We start from the raw sequence: 18,326 nt of genomic DNA, 5'->3' as shown, positions 1-18,326 counted from the left end.
TTCATAGTTCTAGAAATGCAAGTGCAATATCAATCTGAGGGCCACAAATGGCTCCAGGGCCGCACTTTGGATACGTCTGCTTTAAAGAAATTAATATTGTAAGAGTTTTGCACAATATTGTTGACATGTATCGTCTAGGTTTAAATGTATTCTCACTGAGTGGATACTTTATAGATATTATTCTCCCTGTTTTCATGGCCCTGTATTCTGCATAGTTTCAAATTGAAGTTAAATTAACTTTTACTCAAAGATCAAGTTCACTTGTTTTTCTCAACATATTTGCAGTGGTCTATAGTATACGTACAGAATTGATCTCTTGTGAATTGATCAAGATAAAATAAGTAAAATACAGCTTCAGCTTAATTAGTCTTCATCTTCTGTTAACAGGGAAAAGGCCGATGTCCTCCATGTGTCCAACCATTCTTTTCAATAAAAACAACCAAGTAAAGATGGTGGTTGGAGCTTCAGGTGGAACACAGATCACTACTTCTGTAGTTCTGGTAAAACACGCTTCTCTGCAAGAACTACTTATTATAAATAAGACAACTATAATAATATCCATCTTTACCATTTCACAGGTTATTCTGAATGTGCTATTTTTTGACTACGATCTGAACAGAGCTGTGACAGAACCAAGGGTCCACAACCAGCTGAGTCCAAACTATTCAGTGTTTGAGCCTGAATTTGACAAAGTGAGTGTCACAAACAGTAAACAGCATTGATATATGTAACTAATATCAGGCCAGTGCACTGTGGAGACGATCCTTCATCTGAAAACTGGTTAACACTGAATACTTTCACCTCAGCCACCAGGGACACTGTTCATTACATGTAGCCTCAGGGATCATGTAATGCTGCAACGAAAGGTTTCCATTCTGTGTTTGGCTGAAAACAGGGATGCTGTTTTTAAAATATCCTACAGTACAGGTCAAAAGTTTGGACACACCTTCTCATTCAATATGTTTTCTTTATCTTCATGACCATTTACATTGGGAGATTCTCACTGAAGGCCTGCGATGGACTGGCTCTCTGTCCAGGGTGTACCCCGCCTGATTGCCCATTGACCGCTGGAGATTGGCACCAGTCGATCCCAATTTAAATCAATCCCAATCTTCAAACCCCCTAAAATGGTCTATTCTTAAGTACCGGAGAGGAGGGCAGAGGGTTCATTTTAACCAAGCGCTATGTTATGTTTTAAACCACTCAACATCTGATCAGTTTCACCTGCTTGTTTTTGTGTTTTATCTTCACCAGGGTATCGTGGAAGGTTTGATAAAGAAGAACCACGAGACCAAGCTGCTCACATCCACTGGAGCCGTGGTGCAGGCTGTGGTCCGTTATGAAAATGGCCTGCGTGCTCAGTCGGATCCTCGTAAATGGGCGTATGCAGCTGGGTACTGAGGTCCTAAATGCTCCTCTGGTTATGGAGAGCATCTGTAGCTGTCTGAACTTTGGCACCTCTGGTATGTGAGATAAGACTGTCAACAGCCGCCATCAATAATCCAAGAAACCAGATTTTACAAACGTGTCTGTGCACTTCATAACACACAGTACCTCAATGACCTCAGTAGAAACAGATTTTTACTGGATTTATGCGTCACTTTGTTTTTCTGTGTTGCTTGTTATATAAATTATGAGAACAAAGGTAGCTGTGAATGCTGATTTTACTTTTAGAACCAAACAAATTGTTTTGGCTCATTTAGGCAATCTCATGTTTAAGATAATTAGCATTACTAAAGTCTTTTTGGTTGTTGGACATATGAGGATAAGAGTGTAACAAAGAGCTCAGGCTGGAACGCCTTAGGGAAAAATTATTCCATCAAATACGATAATGACTCAGAATAATTCCCCACAACCCTGAGTGCTGTGACCTTACCTCATTAGATGTGGCACTGCCCTCTGCCACCGCTGGCAGTGAGAGCTAATTTCCTCTCTGCTGAATGAGTATAGTTGTGAGTACACTCCCAATATTCAGAACGATGCTTCAAATAAATGGATCATTCAAGTGTTCATAATTTATTTTTGGGGGTGTTTGTATATATGTACAGCACAGGCTAAATGTTTGGACACACCTTCTCATTCAATGTGTTGTCTTTATTTTCATGACCATTGGGAGATTCTCACTGAAGGCATTAAAACTATGAATGAACACATGTGGAGTTATGTACTCAACCAAAAAAAGAGAAATAACCAAAAACGTGTTTTATGTTCTATTTTCTTAAAAAAATAAGCCACCCTTTACTCTGATTACTGCTTTACACACTCTTGGCATTCTCTTAATGAGCTTCAAGACTGTTGGAAATCCATTTCAGGTGACTGCCTCTTGAAGCTCATCTGCCGTATTAAGCCATCCTCTGATGTGACATTCTGCTTGTTTTTGAAACAAGCACATCTGATGTTTGGAACTGAAGTCTGACTCGGGCAGCAGCTCTAACTCTTAAATTCAAGCTCCAGTTTCTCTCCACAAAGACACCAGACCATATATGGTAATTCCTCAACATTTTCTGAGTCCCCCAAAATGAACTTGTCTGAATATTTTAAATTCAAGTTTAAAAAAAAAAGCCCGTGGCTGACGTTTTATAAGGTATCCATGTGAGCCTTGTTTTGGCTCTTTTCCATCCATGTATTGGAGGCATTGCAGAATCAACTAATAAACACGAATGTTATATTTAATGTTGCAAAATCCTAAGGTTTATCCTCGTATTATTAAAAGAAAATATATCTTATTGAGTTTACATGTCCACTTAGACATGGTGGTATACTTTATGGAGAATTCAGAAGGACCTTGTCACTGTCATACTAGAATCTTCCTTTAAGGCCTAATTAGGCACAGTTCAACATTCACACACTATAGTTGTGATTAACACAGTTACGCAACTCAAACAGGCCAGTATGTTAACCCTGGAGCATGAAAAAAACCTACATTCCCTGCTTGTGTAACTGAACTCCTCATTACTTTGGAAAACTTTCCTAGAGAACAAAATAGCATATAGAAAAACATCAAACTATTTTTGTTGAAGTAGCTTGCTTCATTTGAGGACTTTGTGACTGAATCAGCAGATCATTTGGTTTAATTGTTGAACATATTTGTGAAGAGTAAAAAAATAAATAGTCTTATGGCTGCTCTTTGCAGAATTCGTGACACTAAAACTATAAAAGCCAAATCTTATCCAGATTAACTCATTTGTCATTCAACAAAGACTGAGATGCTTCACACAAGGAAATTTGCATCTTCACATAACTCACAGTGAGGGCCTTGGAGGGAAGCAGAGCAGAATCCACTTAAGAAATCATTACTAATTCATAAGTTTCTCTACGGAAAATGTATCTCATTACAGTTTTCTCTTTTTTTTTCACCTCAAGGCTGCTCTGGAATAAAGCTAGTTGTAAAACATGAGGTAGATTATTGGTGGTAATGCCAGTGTTGCTTAAAGGTTTGTGAAACCTGTAGATTATTTTGCAGATGTGCATAATTTTATGACCCCCACACTGGTCAGTTGAGGATGATCAGGAAATGTGCTGAATGTATTAACTAAGGAGCCGCTGTACAAATTTAATGGGTGTAGTTTATAATGGAGAGCGCTCTGAGTGGTCAGTGAGACAAAGGCAGTTCATTTACACAAGTCCTTTGAAAACCAAAGAAAATGCCTTTCAAACTTGAACTATAATGTATGCTTTTATGGAATACAACAAGAGACTTAGACATACCCTGTCTTTAAAGTTGTCTACTAACCGATGTACCTTTATTTTAGTCACTTGCAAACATCAAACATTTATTTTTTATGAGATCCTCCAAATGTGTGATCATCAGATGAAGGTTTAATTTACATAAAAAGGCAGAAAATTCTGTAGAGCTCACAAAGTTTTATTAAAATTTCCAAGTTCTAATAAGAAAAAAATGTTTAGAGTGTAACTTAGCTGCCATAATGTTTTATAGATACACAAATGTTCACAATTTATGACTGGAGTAAATGCTTAGTGAAGACGAGGGTCTTGGAACAAAAGTTTTACTGTGAAAATCCAAAAATCTAACAAAAACAAAACGTTATAAGCAAGAAAAAGCATTTTCATAATAAAGCCTAAAGAAAAACAGAATATACAAAATCTTCTTTTGATTTTCAGAGATTTTTTTATATGTAATATCTGTTTAAAATAAACCTACAAGCTGCAATGGCAAATTTGAAAAACAAATTTTTTTTCATGCCTCTTAACAACGTTCTAACTGTATAGCTATTCATATATTGAGGAGATTAAAATAATTAATGAAATGGTTCTCCCACATTTGTCTAAAAACCATCTGCAACAATCGGACCATCCGGTTGTTTGTTTCGCCAAATTGCAGATCTTCTGCGGGTTCTCCATTCAATACGCACTCATGTATTTAGCAACAAAACACGACTGGTGTGATAGGTTTGTGTCTCAATAATATCAGAGAAGGAGAAACAGCCAGCTGCTACCCCTTGAACTTTAGGACAAACTACCAGAGTCCCAAAAGAAACCCCACAATATTTAGTTAGAACCTAGAAAATGATGACTGGTGTTTAGCGCTAACTCGTATCCTCTGGAAATGTGGGTATCCGGTTCAGGCAAAAGCGCCTCCAGGAAGATACCGAGAGGATGGGTGAGTGTTTCGTGACCGTGTTTGCGTTCAAATCCTAGCTTGTTTGCAGATTTGCTGTAGCAGCTTTAAAAAGTTCTTAGACAGTGAAATGCTGAAAATCACAGCACAAGTTTAAAAATAATTAAATGGCTCCTCTACAGGAAGAAGTCCTAACAAATGTGTTAAGTTAAGTCAGAAATAAAAATAGCAACTGATAACATTCAACAGTGAGACAAAGCATTTTTCACAGGTGATTAAAACAGATTTCCTTCAAAGTTGCTCTATCAAAGATTAACAGAGACGCTACTGAAAACTGCTTTTTAGATTTTATATTTTACATCAGTACAAAAAGGCTTGAAGCAAATATGTGTGTGGTTTTCAGTTACAAAAATAGAAATAAACTTGACCTCAATAAAAAGATTTGTGGATGGAAGTGATAAAAAAGTGTCACATTTATCCTGTTTCCTTTTCTTCACCTGAAGTCTTGCAGGCTATCATATTTATGCTAAAAATCCTCCAGCTGTTAGATTTGTCTTTACTTATTGTTATGTGATGTAGCTCAACGATTCTCACGTTATTTCACATGTTAGGGCATAAACTAGTAAAGCTACATTTGCTTTATTAATGACGCTAGCTTGTCCAGGAGGCGGAAGGGCAGCAAAGGCTCATGGGAGTTTCTATAGCTAATTTATGTTATTCTATGTAGCAACTAGCTAATCCATGTTTATGTTTATAAATTTAGTCTATACTTTTATCCAAACTTACAGTTTCACTCTGCTACGTGGAGAATGCAGCCTGAGGGTCATTGTAGCTTTCAGAGTGATTTTAATTAGGGGGCCACCAATTGCATTTTTAGAATGGTAATTTCTCCCTCCAGTAGGCAGTTGCACAGATTGACACTTTCTAACATTTTTATTTTATGATTGTTACCACTGTGCCTATCACCATCAAATAATATTTGCATTTTTGTTTAGTTAATTTTCTTTTCATATAAAAAAGTCACATTTTTGGGCTCAAGAAGACTATCCACTTGACACTTTAAAGGTCTCGACACCTCTAGTTTAACTGAACAATGTGCTAATGCTAACACTAGCTTTCACAGGAACTGAAATTCGATTTTTTTTAGATATTTTCATTTCTGTTTTCATTACTAACAGTACTAGTGTTTTGTTAGCATCTCTACATTCTTTGTTCATTTCATTTAAATTCAATTCAGTTTATTTTATAACACTAAATCACGACAAGTGCCAACTCAAGGCACTTCACAAAGTTGCTAACTGTAATGTTGCCACAAGGGGCAGCAACAATAAGCCACCTATAATGCAATCGGATTAGCCTGGCCTGCCAGACTTGTCCTCTGTTTAATTCTACACAGAGAACTAGTCTGGTTGCTCACAGGCAGAGGCACATGAGGGGCAGGACTAGCCAGCTCAAAAATAACCAATCAGAAAAAAGGTGGAAATGCTGTATAGCGCGACACTGTTGTTTTTTAGCTGTAGACAAAAATGGCGTCTGGCGATGGTGCAAACATCTTTCTTTAGAAGAAACTTTTTCAGCGCTTCTTCCTGTTGTGGTTTTAAAGACATGTCCAAGTCATTTAGAACAGAGGAAAGAGCTGCAACGAACTCCGTTTCAGACGCTTCTCTGTTGTTAATGAGAAACTCAGTGTTACGGTGCGTGACGTATGCTGCTCAGAGCTGATTGGCTCGATCAGAATTCTCAGGGGGTGGGGTTATTTGAATAGGAGAGTTCCCAGACCCAATGATTTCTATAAGGAAGCATGGCTGGCTGGCCAAGCTACCATCTGATACCTTTTTGGAGAAAATACTTTACCAAAAACATGATGAATGGAAATGTCCAGAGCACAACTCGTCACATTTTATAGGTGGGAGTGCAGCACACATTGTCTTTAAGGCCAAAGGTGACCGAACAGTGCTTAAAAAAGGCTTTCCTCCCTTGTTTTCAATATCCAGCAGGTTTTCCTCTCTTCCTTCTGTCCGACACAACCTCTATGCAGCCGTTCTTCTTTTCCAGGGCGTTTACCACATTTACAAAGAATTCCCATTTTCCAACTTTGTGTCCAAGAGCTTTTAGACCTTTTATCACAAACTGAAAAAAAACACAACATAAATGAAAACAAAGAAATTTACAGGTAAAAGATGGGACAGGATTAGGTTCTAATAATTTACCCTTTCACTGGCTGGTAAACACTATACTAAACATAAGAAAAAAACACATAAAACCTCATAGGGAAAAATATATTACCTTACATTATTCTCATCCCTATGTTAATAATGTTATTATTACATGTTTATTACCAAATTTTACATAATAACTCCATTAATTACTTTAAACAATCCAAAATAAAATGAACTTTTTATTCTTAGATGAGTGGGCTACATTAAAAGTTTAGTTGTCAGTGGAGGATGATTAAAATACTTCACCTCATCAAATCCTTTTTCAAAATTCACATTGTTGTTTGAATCGACGTAGATTATAGGGGCAGCTATCGCATCCGTCAAGCTCATCCCCAGCCAGAGGTGATTAATCAGAGACTGCATGAGAGGGAAAAAGAGCCGTGTCAGCACAAGAAGACACATGAACACATTGAGTTTAACTGCTGTTTTACCAAGGCCACTGCTGAGGTAATCATGCTCCCCCCTGATCCACCAATCACAAGGATCTCCCCGGACTTTGACTCCAGTATAACTGGTGCCATGGAGGAGGGAGGCTGTTCACCTGCACCAGAAAGCCCTTTTCAGCTGAAAATCCAACTTATTACACTAAGACGGACATTTATTTAAATGTCTACTGCTGCAGGACGTTTTTTTATTTACCTGCCCTCAGGGTGTTTGTCCTCCAACAAAAATCCACAAGTTCATTGTTGAGGATGACGCCTGTTTGTGAGGAATAAACACCTCCTCCAAATCTACAAAAAGACAGAAGGATTAGATGGACAACATTTTATGAAGTAAATGTGTTCAAATCTTCTCTGAAGAGTCACATTTGGTTTATGGTGCTTGTGGCAGAAACAGCCAGTCCATCTTCATCCAACACCGAAACATGCGTCGTTCCAAAGCGATCAGAAGAAGGCGTGATGTTGTAGTAAGAGTTATCATGTGTACGATCTGAAACGATCAACTTCCTGATTTTATCAGCAAAAGACGGATCAATTAAGTGCTCAGCACTCGGAAAGCTCTGGAAAAAAAAGAATATACAAGATCATTTTCAATGTGATATTAATTAAAACGTACTCTAGCTCTATGAATAAATCTTACAGACCATTAAAATCTGGAAAAGATAAAGTTACCACTCTACTTTTAGCTTTTTATCTGTGTAAACTTTGAAACTTAGTTTTTAATATTTTAATGATAAAAAATGAAGAACTGGTAAAAAAGATTAAAACACTGAGTTGAGGAGAGCCTGAACAGTTACCATCCTGGTAATAAAAACAATCATAAGAACAATAATTGTTCAGAGCCTCACGTTATTAAAAAGGGGATCATGAATGCTTCCTCTTTGTCCGTTAGCAAATTTAGCTGCCTCAATGTACAGATGGTACAGCTGCATCTTTTTGTCTCCATGCAGGGAGTCTGAACTCAGAGAGAACCCTTCAGAAGAAGAAGACAGCATTTTAATGTTTCAAATTATTCACTCAGAGAGTAACAGTAACATTACAGAAGAAATCAAACCTCTCATGATTTGGAGAATGAACGCAAGCAGAGCCCCCCCAGCAGGCGGTGGAGGAATATGCAACTGAAGGTTTCCCAGAGAAACCACCCACGGCCTGTCCACATGCACCTCAAAGGACTTCAGGTCTTCGATTGTTAAAGTTCCACCTGAGACAAAATAACCAGAGGACGAATAAAGTCTGATTTCCTCATTCCTTTGTGTTGTTTACATTTCCCACACTTTTTTCAGTGTGTATCATTAACAGCCCTGATTGCTAATATTAATCGTGCACCAACCTGCAGCTTTTACATCCTGGATCAAGTCGTGTCCGATCTTGCCGCTGTAAAAGGCGTCTGCCCCCAGTTGTGCCACTGTTTGCAGGGTTTCTGCCAGTTTAGAAAATCTCAGCGTGTCCCCTTCTGCCAGGACGGTGCCATCTTTTTTGCAAAAAATTTCACTGGACATTGAACAAACAAATGGAAAACAGAAAAGTAGACATTAGATTACTTCTGATTACTTCTAAAAACAAAAGGTGACCTGCAGTAGGGTAGGATTCATGGCTCTTTCATGGGAGCCGTTCATTAGTCGGTCATTTACCTCAAAGAGCCGTTCAAAAGACTGGCTCTTTGAAGTGAAGCCAAGAGAGCGGGGGGAGGGGGCAAGACCAACATCTTCCTGCGGTGTCTGTGAGGGCGCACGGGGTTGGTTAGCGTTCCTCCCATAGATATGAATATAAACACATGTTTATGTACATATCTATGGTTCCTCCTACGTCCGTCACAGCAGTGGGTGGGGTTTGAGTGGGTGAGTTTGACCGATTTCCGTGGAGGTTTGTTTAGATGAACGGCTCTCTGCAGGGACTCGGCTCTCATCATTCACTTTGAAAACCCGTTCAAAAGATTCGATTCGTTCGTGAATGTCACATCACTACTGTAGGGTCAGTTCACAGGATCAATGACTAAAGGTTTCCTCCTGAATGTAGAATCCAGGGTTATCATGAGCCTGTGTCCGTCCACCCAACCACCCATCCATCCTTCCATCATCTGTCTATTCGTCAATCCATTCATCTATCTGTCCATCTGTCAATCCATCCATCTGTCTGTCTGTGCATGCGTGCGTGCGTGCGAGGGGTTTGGGGCCAGAAAGAGGGGGCCGCCTATTGAGTACCGCTGATCTAGAAGAAGGCGACCAGGAGGTGTCCTGATCAAATGCCTGTTTTGATGGGCAGAATTAGCTTTTCACACACAGTGGGAAATTCTTCTAAGAAACTAAAGAAAATCATCAAAAATCAGAAATGCAGAACCTTATTCTTAGTGCTCTGTCACAAAAACTTGGAAGAGACAGTGAACTTTTATTCCTGGCCTGCTGTTAACCATTACATGAGTAAAATATAATTTTCACAATCAGCACAATGAGGTTTGTGGTTTCTGGATCTAATTATGCAGAGTTTATTGTGACTTTGGGCCTGTGTTCAGCTTTCAGTCTGTCTTCGGTTTGATTTGTATGAATTAGCATTCCACAGGATCTCAAAGCCATTTACTCTCACACAGTTGCTGGCATTTTTGCTTGTTACCGACTCTATTTCTTCCTGTATTATAGTTTATGTGTTCATTTCTAGAGGTACAATCTATAATAACGTTGACCAGTAAATGTAAAGATTTACCACAGGGAGGAGTTCTCCACATATATTTTCACCAGTGGGATGCTCATGAAGTAAGCCAGGTAAGGTGGTATGGGAAATCCCTCTCTGGCCAGTTTAATAGTTGGCTGGAAAAGCTCGGACCAGGGTAGCTTCCCATACTGTTTATGAACAGCCTCGTAGCCCCGCAGCTCTCCGGGAACACCGATCCACTTGCTGCCTACAGCATGGAGGTGGGAAGCAATTAGAAAAATGATAGAAACAATTAAAAATAACATGAAGAGGTGCACTCAAACTGGTTTCATTCATTTTACATGCTATTAAAATAGATTACACATGCAAAATGCAAAAACAATCATCAGTGCATACTGTACACGAGTGAACAATCAATTGAGTTTCTGATAATGGTTTAAAAAGATGGAATAAATTATAGTTAAACAAACAGGATTTGTCTCAGTAGACAAGGCTGGATGGATGGTTGGATGGATTGATAAATGATCCGCACTTGTATAGCACGTTCTGAGTCAGAGGACTGCAAAGCCCATTACACTATAGTGTATCATTCATCCATTCACACACTGATGATGATGAGCTACAATGAGCAACAAATGTATGCATGTATGTATGTATGTATGTATGTATGTATGGATGGATGAATGGATGAATGGATGATGGATGGATGGATGGATGGATGGATGGATGGATGGATGGATGGATGGATGATTGAATGACTGGATGGATGGATGGTGGGTGGGTGAATAGATGGATGGATGGTGGAGGAATAGATGGATGGATGGATGGATGGATGGATGGATGGATGGATGGATGGATGGATGATTGAATGACTGGAGGGGTGATTGGATGGATAGATGGATGGATGGATGGATGGTGGGTGGGTGAATAGATGGGTGGATGGTGGATGGATGGTGGAGGAATGGATGGATGGCTGGATGGTGGGTGGATGGATGGATGGATGGATGGATGGTGGATGGATGGGTGGATGGATGGATGGATAGTGAATGTATAAATGGATGGATTGATGGATAGACAGATAGATGGATGGATGGATGGATGGATGGTGGATGGATGGGTGGATGGATGGATGGATGGATGGATAGTGAATGAATAAATGGATGGATTGATGGATAGACAGATAGATGGATGGATGGTGGATGAATGGATGGATAGATGGCGGATGGATGGATGGATGGATGGATGGATGGTGGGTGAATACATGGATGGATGGATGGATGGATGGATGGATGGATGGATGGATGGATGGATGGTGGATGGATGGTGGGTGAATACATGGATGGATGGATGGTGGATGGATGGTGGGTGAATACATGGATGGATGGATGGATGGATGGATAGACAAATGGATGGATGGTGGATGGATGGATGGATGGTGGGTGAATACATGGATGGATGGATGGATGGATGGTGGATGGATGGTGGGTGAATACATGGATGGATGGATGGTGGATGGATGGTGGGTGAATACATGGATGGATGGATGGATGGTGGGTGAATACATGGATGGATGGATGGTGGATGGATGGTGGGTGAATACATGGATGGATGGATGGATAGACAAATGGATGGATGGTGGATGGATGGCTCTGTTGTAACCTTTGATGTGTTTTTGCTCATTAGTTTTTGAGAAATTTGCATCTGATTATTTTTTTGTTAACTAAGCAACTTAACCCTCTGGAGACAGGCGTTGCAGATTTACAGCAGTTAAAACCTACCTACCTGGTTACTCCACAAACGTATTTCATGAGCATTTTTTAACTCAGAAGTACCCTGAAGGACTCAGTTGTTTGTCCTTTTATCAAAACTTATTTTGAGCCTGAGAGGGTTTATAGGAAAAGATTCCTTTAGGTGCATTTAACTCAAAACTAAAAGTCACTGAGACCAATTCCATAACATAAAACTGTTTAATCTGAAACTGCTCATCAAATTTTATTAAAGTATTAATTCATTTATTATTTTAATTATTATTATGTCCTTATTTATAACATTTTTGCATGCATAATTTAAGTAACTTTGTTTGTTTTATGTTGCTGCCTATGTTGGCAGGTCATTCAAAAACAGCTTTTTAACATCAATGGGATCGTTCTGGTTAAATAAAAGCTAAATTAAATAACTAAGTAAAGAGATTAATCTGTGTTATGTCGACATATAAAAGAAAACACAGAAATAATTGATTTTAAATAATATCTTTAGACTCAAAATCCCAATTTATTCCCATTTATTTAGCTGAATCATTAAAACAACAAAGCTAATGTAGTTAAACAGACCTAAAATTGTATATAAGCACCATAAATTGTCCCATTTCAATTATTTAATGGGATTATTAAGAATATTTAGCTGGTTGGAAACAAGATATAAAGTTGGTTTCAAAGACTTGGAACATCTTACAGACATGGTCTGGATCACTGGACCCAAAAAAGACATGATCTGCACATCCATGCGACGTTGACTTTTTGCAGGGAGAAAGGGTTCAAACATATGGACGGTTCGATTTTAGAATAAAATCATAGGTTTAGATCTTTGAACCCAGTTTTGTTTATTCTATTATTTTATTTTTCCTCCAATCCAGTCAGTTCGCATCATTCTGACACCAGAAATGACTAAAACGTCATTCTAACATCGTCTTTTTTTGTCCCACCGCATCTTAGTAACTCCTACTCCCCAGTTTTGGTCTGCAACTGGACACAGTATGTCTCGGTCTGCTTTGTTGGAAGATCCAGCTGGAGAGCAACTCCAACCAGAACCAGCAGCAGATGGGGAGCAGAGTAAACTCCTGAATGCTTCAGGGCAGAACAAGGAGTATTGTGGCAGTCCATCTGTGGGACTGGCTAAGAAGTGTGTTTAATAATCAACCTTGGAAATTACAGATAATAAATGCTTTTGGTGGTTTTGCATGTAGTGGATATAACAAAAGTACTTCTTAGCTAAAAGAGCATCTGGAATTGATCAAAAGAAAGTATATTTGAGACAAAACTGCTTTTAGGTTCTTTGGTGTGAGACAGTAGTGGACAGCTCTACTTACCTGTGGACAGAGTGAATGTAGTGGGACAATCCTTTAACAAGTTGGGTTTGATGGACTTGGGGACACACTCCCTGAAGTTGTAGACTTTAACATCGCCTGATGGAGAGATGAGAAATGATTAACAAACCAAAACCATCATTAATAAATCAGTAAATGTGAGAAAATAGCATTTAAGAAGCAGAAACAAACCTGTTTTATTTCTTATGACTAGTATAGAGCCTCCTCCTATCCCCATGCTCTGAGGATTCACCACAGATGTGCACAGGAGAGCTGCAATGGCGCCATCTACTGCTGAACCCCCCCTCTGCAGCATCTTCCTGCAGACATTTACAGATTATTTATAGGCTTAAACCAACTTTATAATAAAAACTGTACGACCTCATTGATACTCATGTAAACATGTTTTTTTATTTTTTTTTTTTTTTTGCATAGTAGAGCTGCTCCCTGCCGGGTGCAACTCTGCTCGGCCTTTTTTTCCCTCCCCAATTCTCCTCATGCATTCCCCTCTTCATCTATTGAAATGAGCACCGTTATGGCTGCTCTCGTGGTCTGCCTGTATCTGTTTTGTCTATATGTGTGTGTGTGTAACCTTGGTCAGGCTGTTCTGTGGAGACAAGTTCCTATGCTCTGGTTCGCTGGAGCACTGGCAATAAAATTCTTTCTGATTCTGATTCTGATTCTGATTTATTACTACTACTACTACTACTAAACTTTATTTATATAGCGCCTTCACATGGCCCAAGGACCAAACAAAGCTCTGCACAGCAGAAATGAACATAAAAAATAAAAACAATTTAAAACCATTTAAAAACCAACAAAAACATGTAGATAAAATCTAGGTGGGGCAGCAAAAAAGTGCAAAGCCATCCGTTAACGAGACTCTTCTTGAGTAAAAGCTAAAGAATAAAAGTGAGTTTTCAGCTGGCTCTTAAACTTGCTGAGCGTGGTGGCCTGTTTAACACATGTAGGTAGCTCATTCCAGAGCCTCGGCCCCAGCACCGACAAAGCACGACCCCCTCGATATGTCAGTCTGTGTTTGGGAACGACCAACAGTCCTTGCTGTGCTAACCGACGGTTCCTTGTGGGAACATGAGGATGGATCAGATCCAATAGATAACGTGGAGCCAACTCATTTAAACATTTAAAAACAAACACCAGAACTTTAAACGAAATTCTAAAAGAGACTGGAAGCCAGTGTAGGGATGCCAAGATGGGCGTGATGTGTTCAGATCTCCTGGTACCAGTCAGTAACCTGGCTGCTGCATTTTGGACCTTCTGCAGTTTCACTATGGAGGCCTGCTTATGGCCCTTTCAGACCTTAGGGTTCATTACGCCACGTCACTTGGGACCAGGCCTGAAGATTGACATGTCTTTACGCAGCCAAACCACAACACATTCTTCAATGTTTTTGATCATTAAACTTTAATTTTGAGGTACATTACCACTAGCCTGGCAAGCCAGACTAGCAAGAATTTGGTCTAGTTCACTAGGCTACATTACCACAGCACATTTGTCTTAATGTGTTGTACTAAAGCTTTGACTGAACAACAGCTAACTGAACATGCAGGGAGAAGGGGGGCAGCTCCTTCTGGGACACTGAATGGGTCTTTTTACCCAGAAGCTGGCGCAGGACCACAAGTGCCTGCTGAGCGACAACTGAAGGCTGTGTTGGGAATGTTTGGTTCCTGTAAAGATCAGGTCAGTGTGAACCTGTACAGAGTTCAGCAAACCAAGAGTTACCAGAATGACAGGCAGTACCAATCGTTTAAAAACAAGCAAGGGAAAGAAATGTTTCATCCACACAGATAAGTTTTGGGAAAACTGGAGATATATGCTGATAACTAAAGGGCATGATACAAAAATATGTTTTGTGTGTAAAAACTGATCAAAATTATCAAAAAGTATAAAAACAATATTTATGTGATGTTTAAAGGTATGGAACACGGAAAACATGTTTTGATATAATTTCTGATTTCTTGAGTTTTTTTAATGCAGAATGTAAATGAAAATAGTCTCCTACATCTATCTCCTGCATTTTCTTCTGATAGAACATAGAGAGTGAAACTCTAGGATTTGAAAAGCCTGACAGATCTACATCATGCTGTCACTTAACATTTATGGACTCACATATCTTTACTCACGACGGGGAAGGCTGTTGTTGGTTTAGCGTCCAGGAAACAGCAGAGAATGTCTAGGCTTGTAGAAGCTAACCATTAGCATTAGCAACTCCACCACAAAGCACAAGCGCCTCCAGGCTTGTGTTATTTGTGGAGATAAAACATCCAAGGTGCAAGCCAGTGGTAGAGTCGCATTGCTGTTATCCAGTCTGTGGTGAGACATTAGGATATCATGACTCAAGACTCCAAATCCTGTCGTCTGAAGCTCAGCTGTGAGGTGGCTCATTTCTAGTTCCTAGAAGTGGTGCACTAGTGACTTGCTCTTTGAACACAGCTTGCGTTGTCAATTAGTTCAGGTGAAGAACAACCAGAAATTGCTTATTGTCCCCCGCACCCGATTTAAGACTCATCGTGATCGGGCTTTTCACGTCCTTGCACCCTCTCTCTGGAACCAGCTCCCGCTCAATCAAACAGTCCCCATCACTGGCAGTCGTTAAGAGGTTGAAGACTCATTTTTATAGGATGGCCTTTTCCTAATGCTTTTGGTTTCTGGTTTTTTATGTTTTGCTTTTAGCTTTTTTTAAACTACTTAATTTAACTACTTGAAATTTCTTTTATCTCAATTTTATCTCATTTGCATTTTATTGTTCTCACAGAGGGCTGCGCAGAGGTGCAGTGGTTAGAACTGTTGTCTTGCAGCAAGAAGGTCCTGGGTTCGCTTCCCAGCCTGGGATCTTTCTGCATGGAGTCTGCATGTTCTCCCTGTGCATGCGTGGGTTCTCTCCGGGTACTCCAGCTTCCTCCCACTGTCCAAAAACATGACTGTTAGATTGGTCTGTCTATATTGTCCTTAGGTGTGTGTGTGTGTGCGTGGTTGTTTGTCCTGTGTGTCTCTGTGTTGCCCTGCGATGGACTGGTGGACTGGCTTTCTGTCTAGGGTGTACCCTGCCTGATTGCCCATTGAACGCTGGAGATAGGCACCAGCCCCCCGCAACCCTACGTGGACAAAGTGGGTTCAGACAATGGATGGATGGATGGATGGATGTTCTCACAGCTGTTTATGTTCTTATTTTGTTTTTAATGTTTCTATGACTTGCTACTTTTCTCTTTGTTACTTTTCTTGTCCGGCGCCTTGGGCCCCCTTTGACGGTGGTGGAACGTGCTAAATAAATAAAGGTTGATTGATTGAAGAATGATTTTGTGTTGCACAAATGCTAAAAAGGCAACAAGCGGTTATTTTCTGAAGAATTGAAAAGGTATTTTTGTCCACAATCTTGTCATTTCTGTAGAAATACGTAAAAACGTATTTATCTATAACCGTCACACACAGATGGCACAATGAACCTAATTGGGGGTGGGGGGTGGGGGGCATGTTTCTCCACTTTTTCCAAAGTCAATTTTTGACTCCAAAACCTGACGTCTTATGCTCATTTGTGATGTGGCTCACTTTTAGTGCAGGAAATTGTGCATTGGAGGGTTTTTTTTGCCTCCAGAGGAAACTAGAGATCACTGCAAATGTTTTCATTAAACGAGTGTTCCACACCTTTAATTTTTTAAAATACTGAATTATAAATATGATAAATTAAAAAGGTCATGTTAAAACTTATCATTGACCCTTATTAATATAACAAATATATAATAAAATGTATCCTTTATGTTATTTTTTATTATGTAGTTGCATGTAACAACATAAAAATAATGAAAAACATAAAAATGTATAAAACACTTCACCAGAAGGCAGCAGACATGATTAATGGCAGGTTTGTACTAATGATATTACTCTTTCTGGATGCTGTAAAGTGGCAATGTGTAGTTTTTACCATTAACCTCTGGAAATATCCATCGAAATGTTGTTTAAAATGAATTAAATGATGCTCAGCCATTGATGAATATTGGTGGCTTTGTAACATATAACCATAGCCTCAGGGCAACGCCATGTTTCCTTCTACAGGAGCCCGTGAGGACAAAGCACATTCACTTATCTGTAACAAACCGTTACAAAACTTTTGCCATTCATAAACATTGTTGTTTTACACATTTACCTCTTCCCTTGTGATGAAAGGGAGTCTGATGTGCTTGTCATTTTGCTGGAGGTTGAACGATCTGACAAAGCAATCATTCAAAAATAATGTGCTCTCAAGGATTTTTTTTACTCAAATGGCCATCAAATGGTAAGGTCCTACCCAAAAATGCTGCTTGCTAGCAATGATGTACTGTCCCCTATCACCAGGGAACATCCATACCATCACTTTAATGGTTGAACGTTCAATAATTTTAAGTCCTGTTTTTTACCCAAACAAAAATCTGAAACGATCACAAATGTGAGATTTTTGAAAATAAATACAATCGTAAAAACCAAATAGCTTTGCTTTTCATTTGATCGTTTTTTGTTGAAAGAATGCAATGTCAGCATCTTTAAAATCTAAAACAAGTCAAAGCTTCAGAGTGGTCTATTGTCTCCACCTGGGGAGGGATTCACAAGAACTGAAGACAAAAGCAGGAAGAACAGCTCACATTCCATTATTACTAGAGGTCTTGTCAAGACAGATTGCATTAGTTTGGACTTTGATGCACAGATTAGAAAACATTCCCTTTCAATTAGACCGATCAGCGCAGGTTTGAAACTTTTGATTATGTCATCGCTCTCTTGTGAAATAGAAAGGGTCTAGTTCTGCTGCTATAATCTCTATTGTTGCCAGAGCCCACAAATCTCATAACCAGCTTATCACCTCACCCACAACAGATAGTCTGATGAAATCATATAAACAAACATCACTTACATTAAAACTTCTCTAACTAAATTAGATTTGCAGACAACAACAAACTAATAAAAAGTCTAAACTTAAACAAATAATTTGAATTTATTCAACTATCATTCTGCAACAAAGCGGATTTTGTCAGATAACTTACTTCCCAATCTCGGAGCAGATCTCGGAGTCGGCAGCGACGGCCGCGTGTTTGAAGCTGCTGCTCCTGCAGCGTCCCGCTCCAACAAAAGTAGCGATGCCGAGGTAGACAAGGGCCGCAGCGCAAACCACAGCGAGCAGCACGCAGCTGCATGTCAGCAAAGGCTTCAGCTTATTCGCCATCGAGCTGCCCGAGGGGGGAAAGTTTGCGCTGGAGGATCGGGACGCGTCTGCGGCTGCTCGGCGCGGTGCGCAGAGGACTGGAGAGATGAGCGTGAACGTGGGGGGTTCCTTTCTACCCCTCCTCCTCCTCACTCTGAAGTGTGTGTGTGTG

The 18,326-nt window shown here is 39.6% G+C and overlaps 2 protein-coding genes across 6 annotated transcripts in view; one reads left to right on the top strand and one right to left on the bottom strand.

Annotated features, from left to right (window-relative positions):
• The window catches only part of ggt1b (gamma-glutamyltransferase 1b), a 20,596-nt gene extending 12,113 nt beyond the window's left edge, over positions 1-8,483 (top strand). The window contains exons 11-14 of one of the 4 annotated variants that reach the window (XR_001571234.3): positions 388-500; positions 579-692; positions 1,255-1,463; positions 8,189-8,483. Coding sequence is in view for 2 of the 4 variants with exons in the window: in XM_015941425.3 (XP_015796911.1) it covers positions 388-692; positions 1,255-1,401 (452 nt within the window). In the remaining 2 variants the exon portion in view is untranslated. Of the gene's footprint in view, positions 1-387; positions 693-1,254 lie in introns of all 4 variants that reach the window. The other 3 variants (XR_001571232.3, XM_015941432.3, XM_015941425.3) reach the window with 3 other exon arrangements.
• On the bottom strand, positions 3,715-18,326 carry ggt5b (gamma-glutamyltransferase 5b). 2 transcript variants are annotated; one of them, XM_070552306.1, is made up of 12 exons: positions 17,997-18,326; positions 13,159-13,286; positions 12,970-13,065; positions 9,936-10,131; positions 8,569-8,729; positions 8,293-8,439; positions 8,087-8,211; positions 7,605-7,798; positions 7,438-7,529; positions 7,230-7,339; positions 7,045-7,155; positions 3,715-6,709 (listed from the first exon to the last, which is right to left on the bottom strand). In XM_070552306.1, exons 1-12 carry the CDS (start codon positions 18,173-18,175, stop codon positions 6,563-6,565), a joined length of 1,686 nt encoding a protein of 561 aa, XP_070408407.1. In that variant the 5' UTR covers positions 18,176-18,326; the 3' UTR covers positions 3,715-6,562. The 2 variants fall into 2 exon arrangements, with proteins under 2 accessions (XP_070408407.1, XP_070408408.1); XM_070552307.1 differs by lacking the exon at positions 17,997-18,326 and adding an exon at positions 15,741-16,453.

Source organism: Nothobranchius furzeri, chromosome 6 (assembly GCF_043380555.1).
Source record: "Nothobranchius furzeri strain GRZ-AD chromosome 6, NfurGRZ-RIMD1, whole genome shotgun sequence".
Lineage (NCBI taxonomy): Eukaryota > Metazoa > Chordata > Actinopteri > Cyprinodontiformes > Nothobranchiidae > Nothobranchius > Nothobranchius furzeri.
This window is presented reverse-complemented; position numbering and strand designations above follow the sequence as displayed.

Bases quoted from the DNA above. Each gene is read 5' to 3' on its own strand.
- ggt5b (XM_070552306.1), bottom strand. From the start codon at position 18,175: ATGGCGAATAAGCTGAAGCCTTTGCTGACATGCAGCTGCGTGCTGCTC. The intron at 8,730-9,935 runs GTAAATCTTTAC...TTCAATGTCCAG, and splicing joins GTGGAGAACTCCTCCCTGTG to TGAAATTTTTTGCAAAAAAG. The intron at 7,799-8,086 runs GTGAGGCTCTGA...TTTTTTTTCCAG, and splicing joins ATGATCCCCTTTTTAATAAC to AGCTTTCCGAGTGCTGAGCA.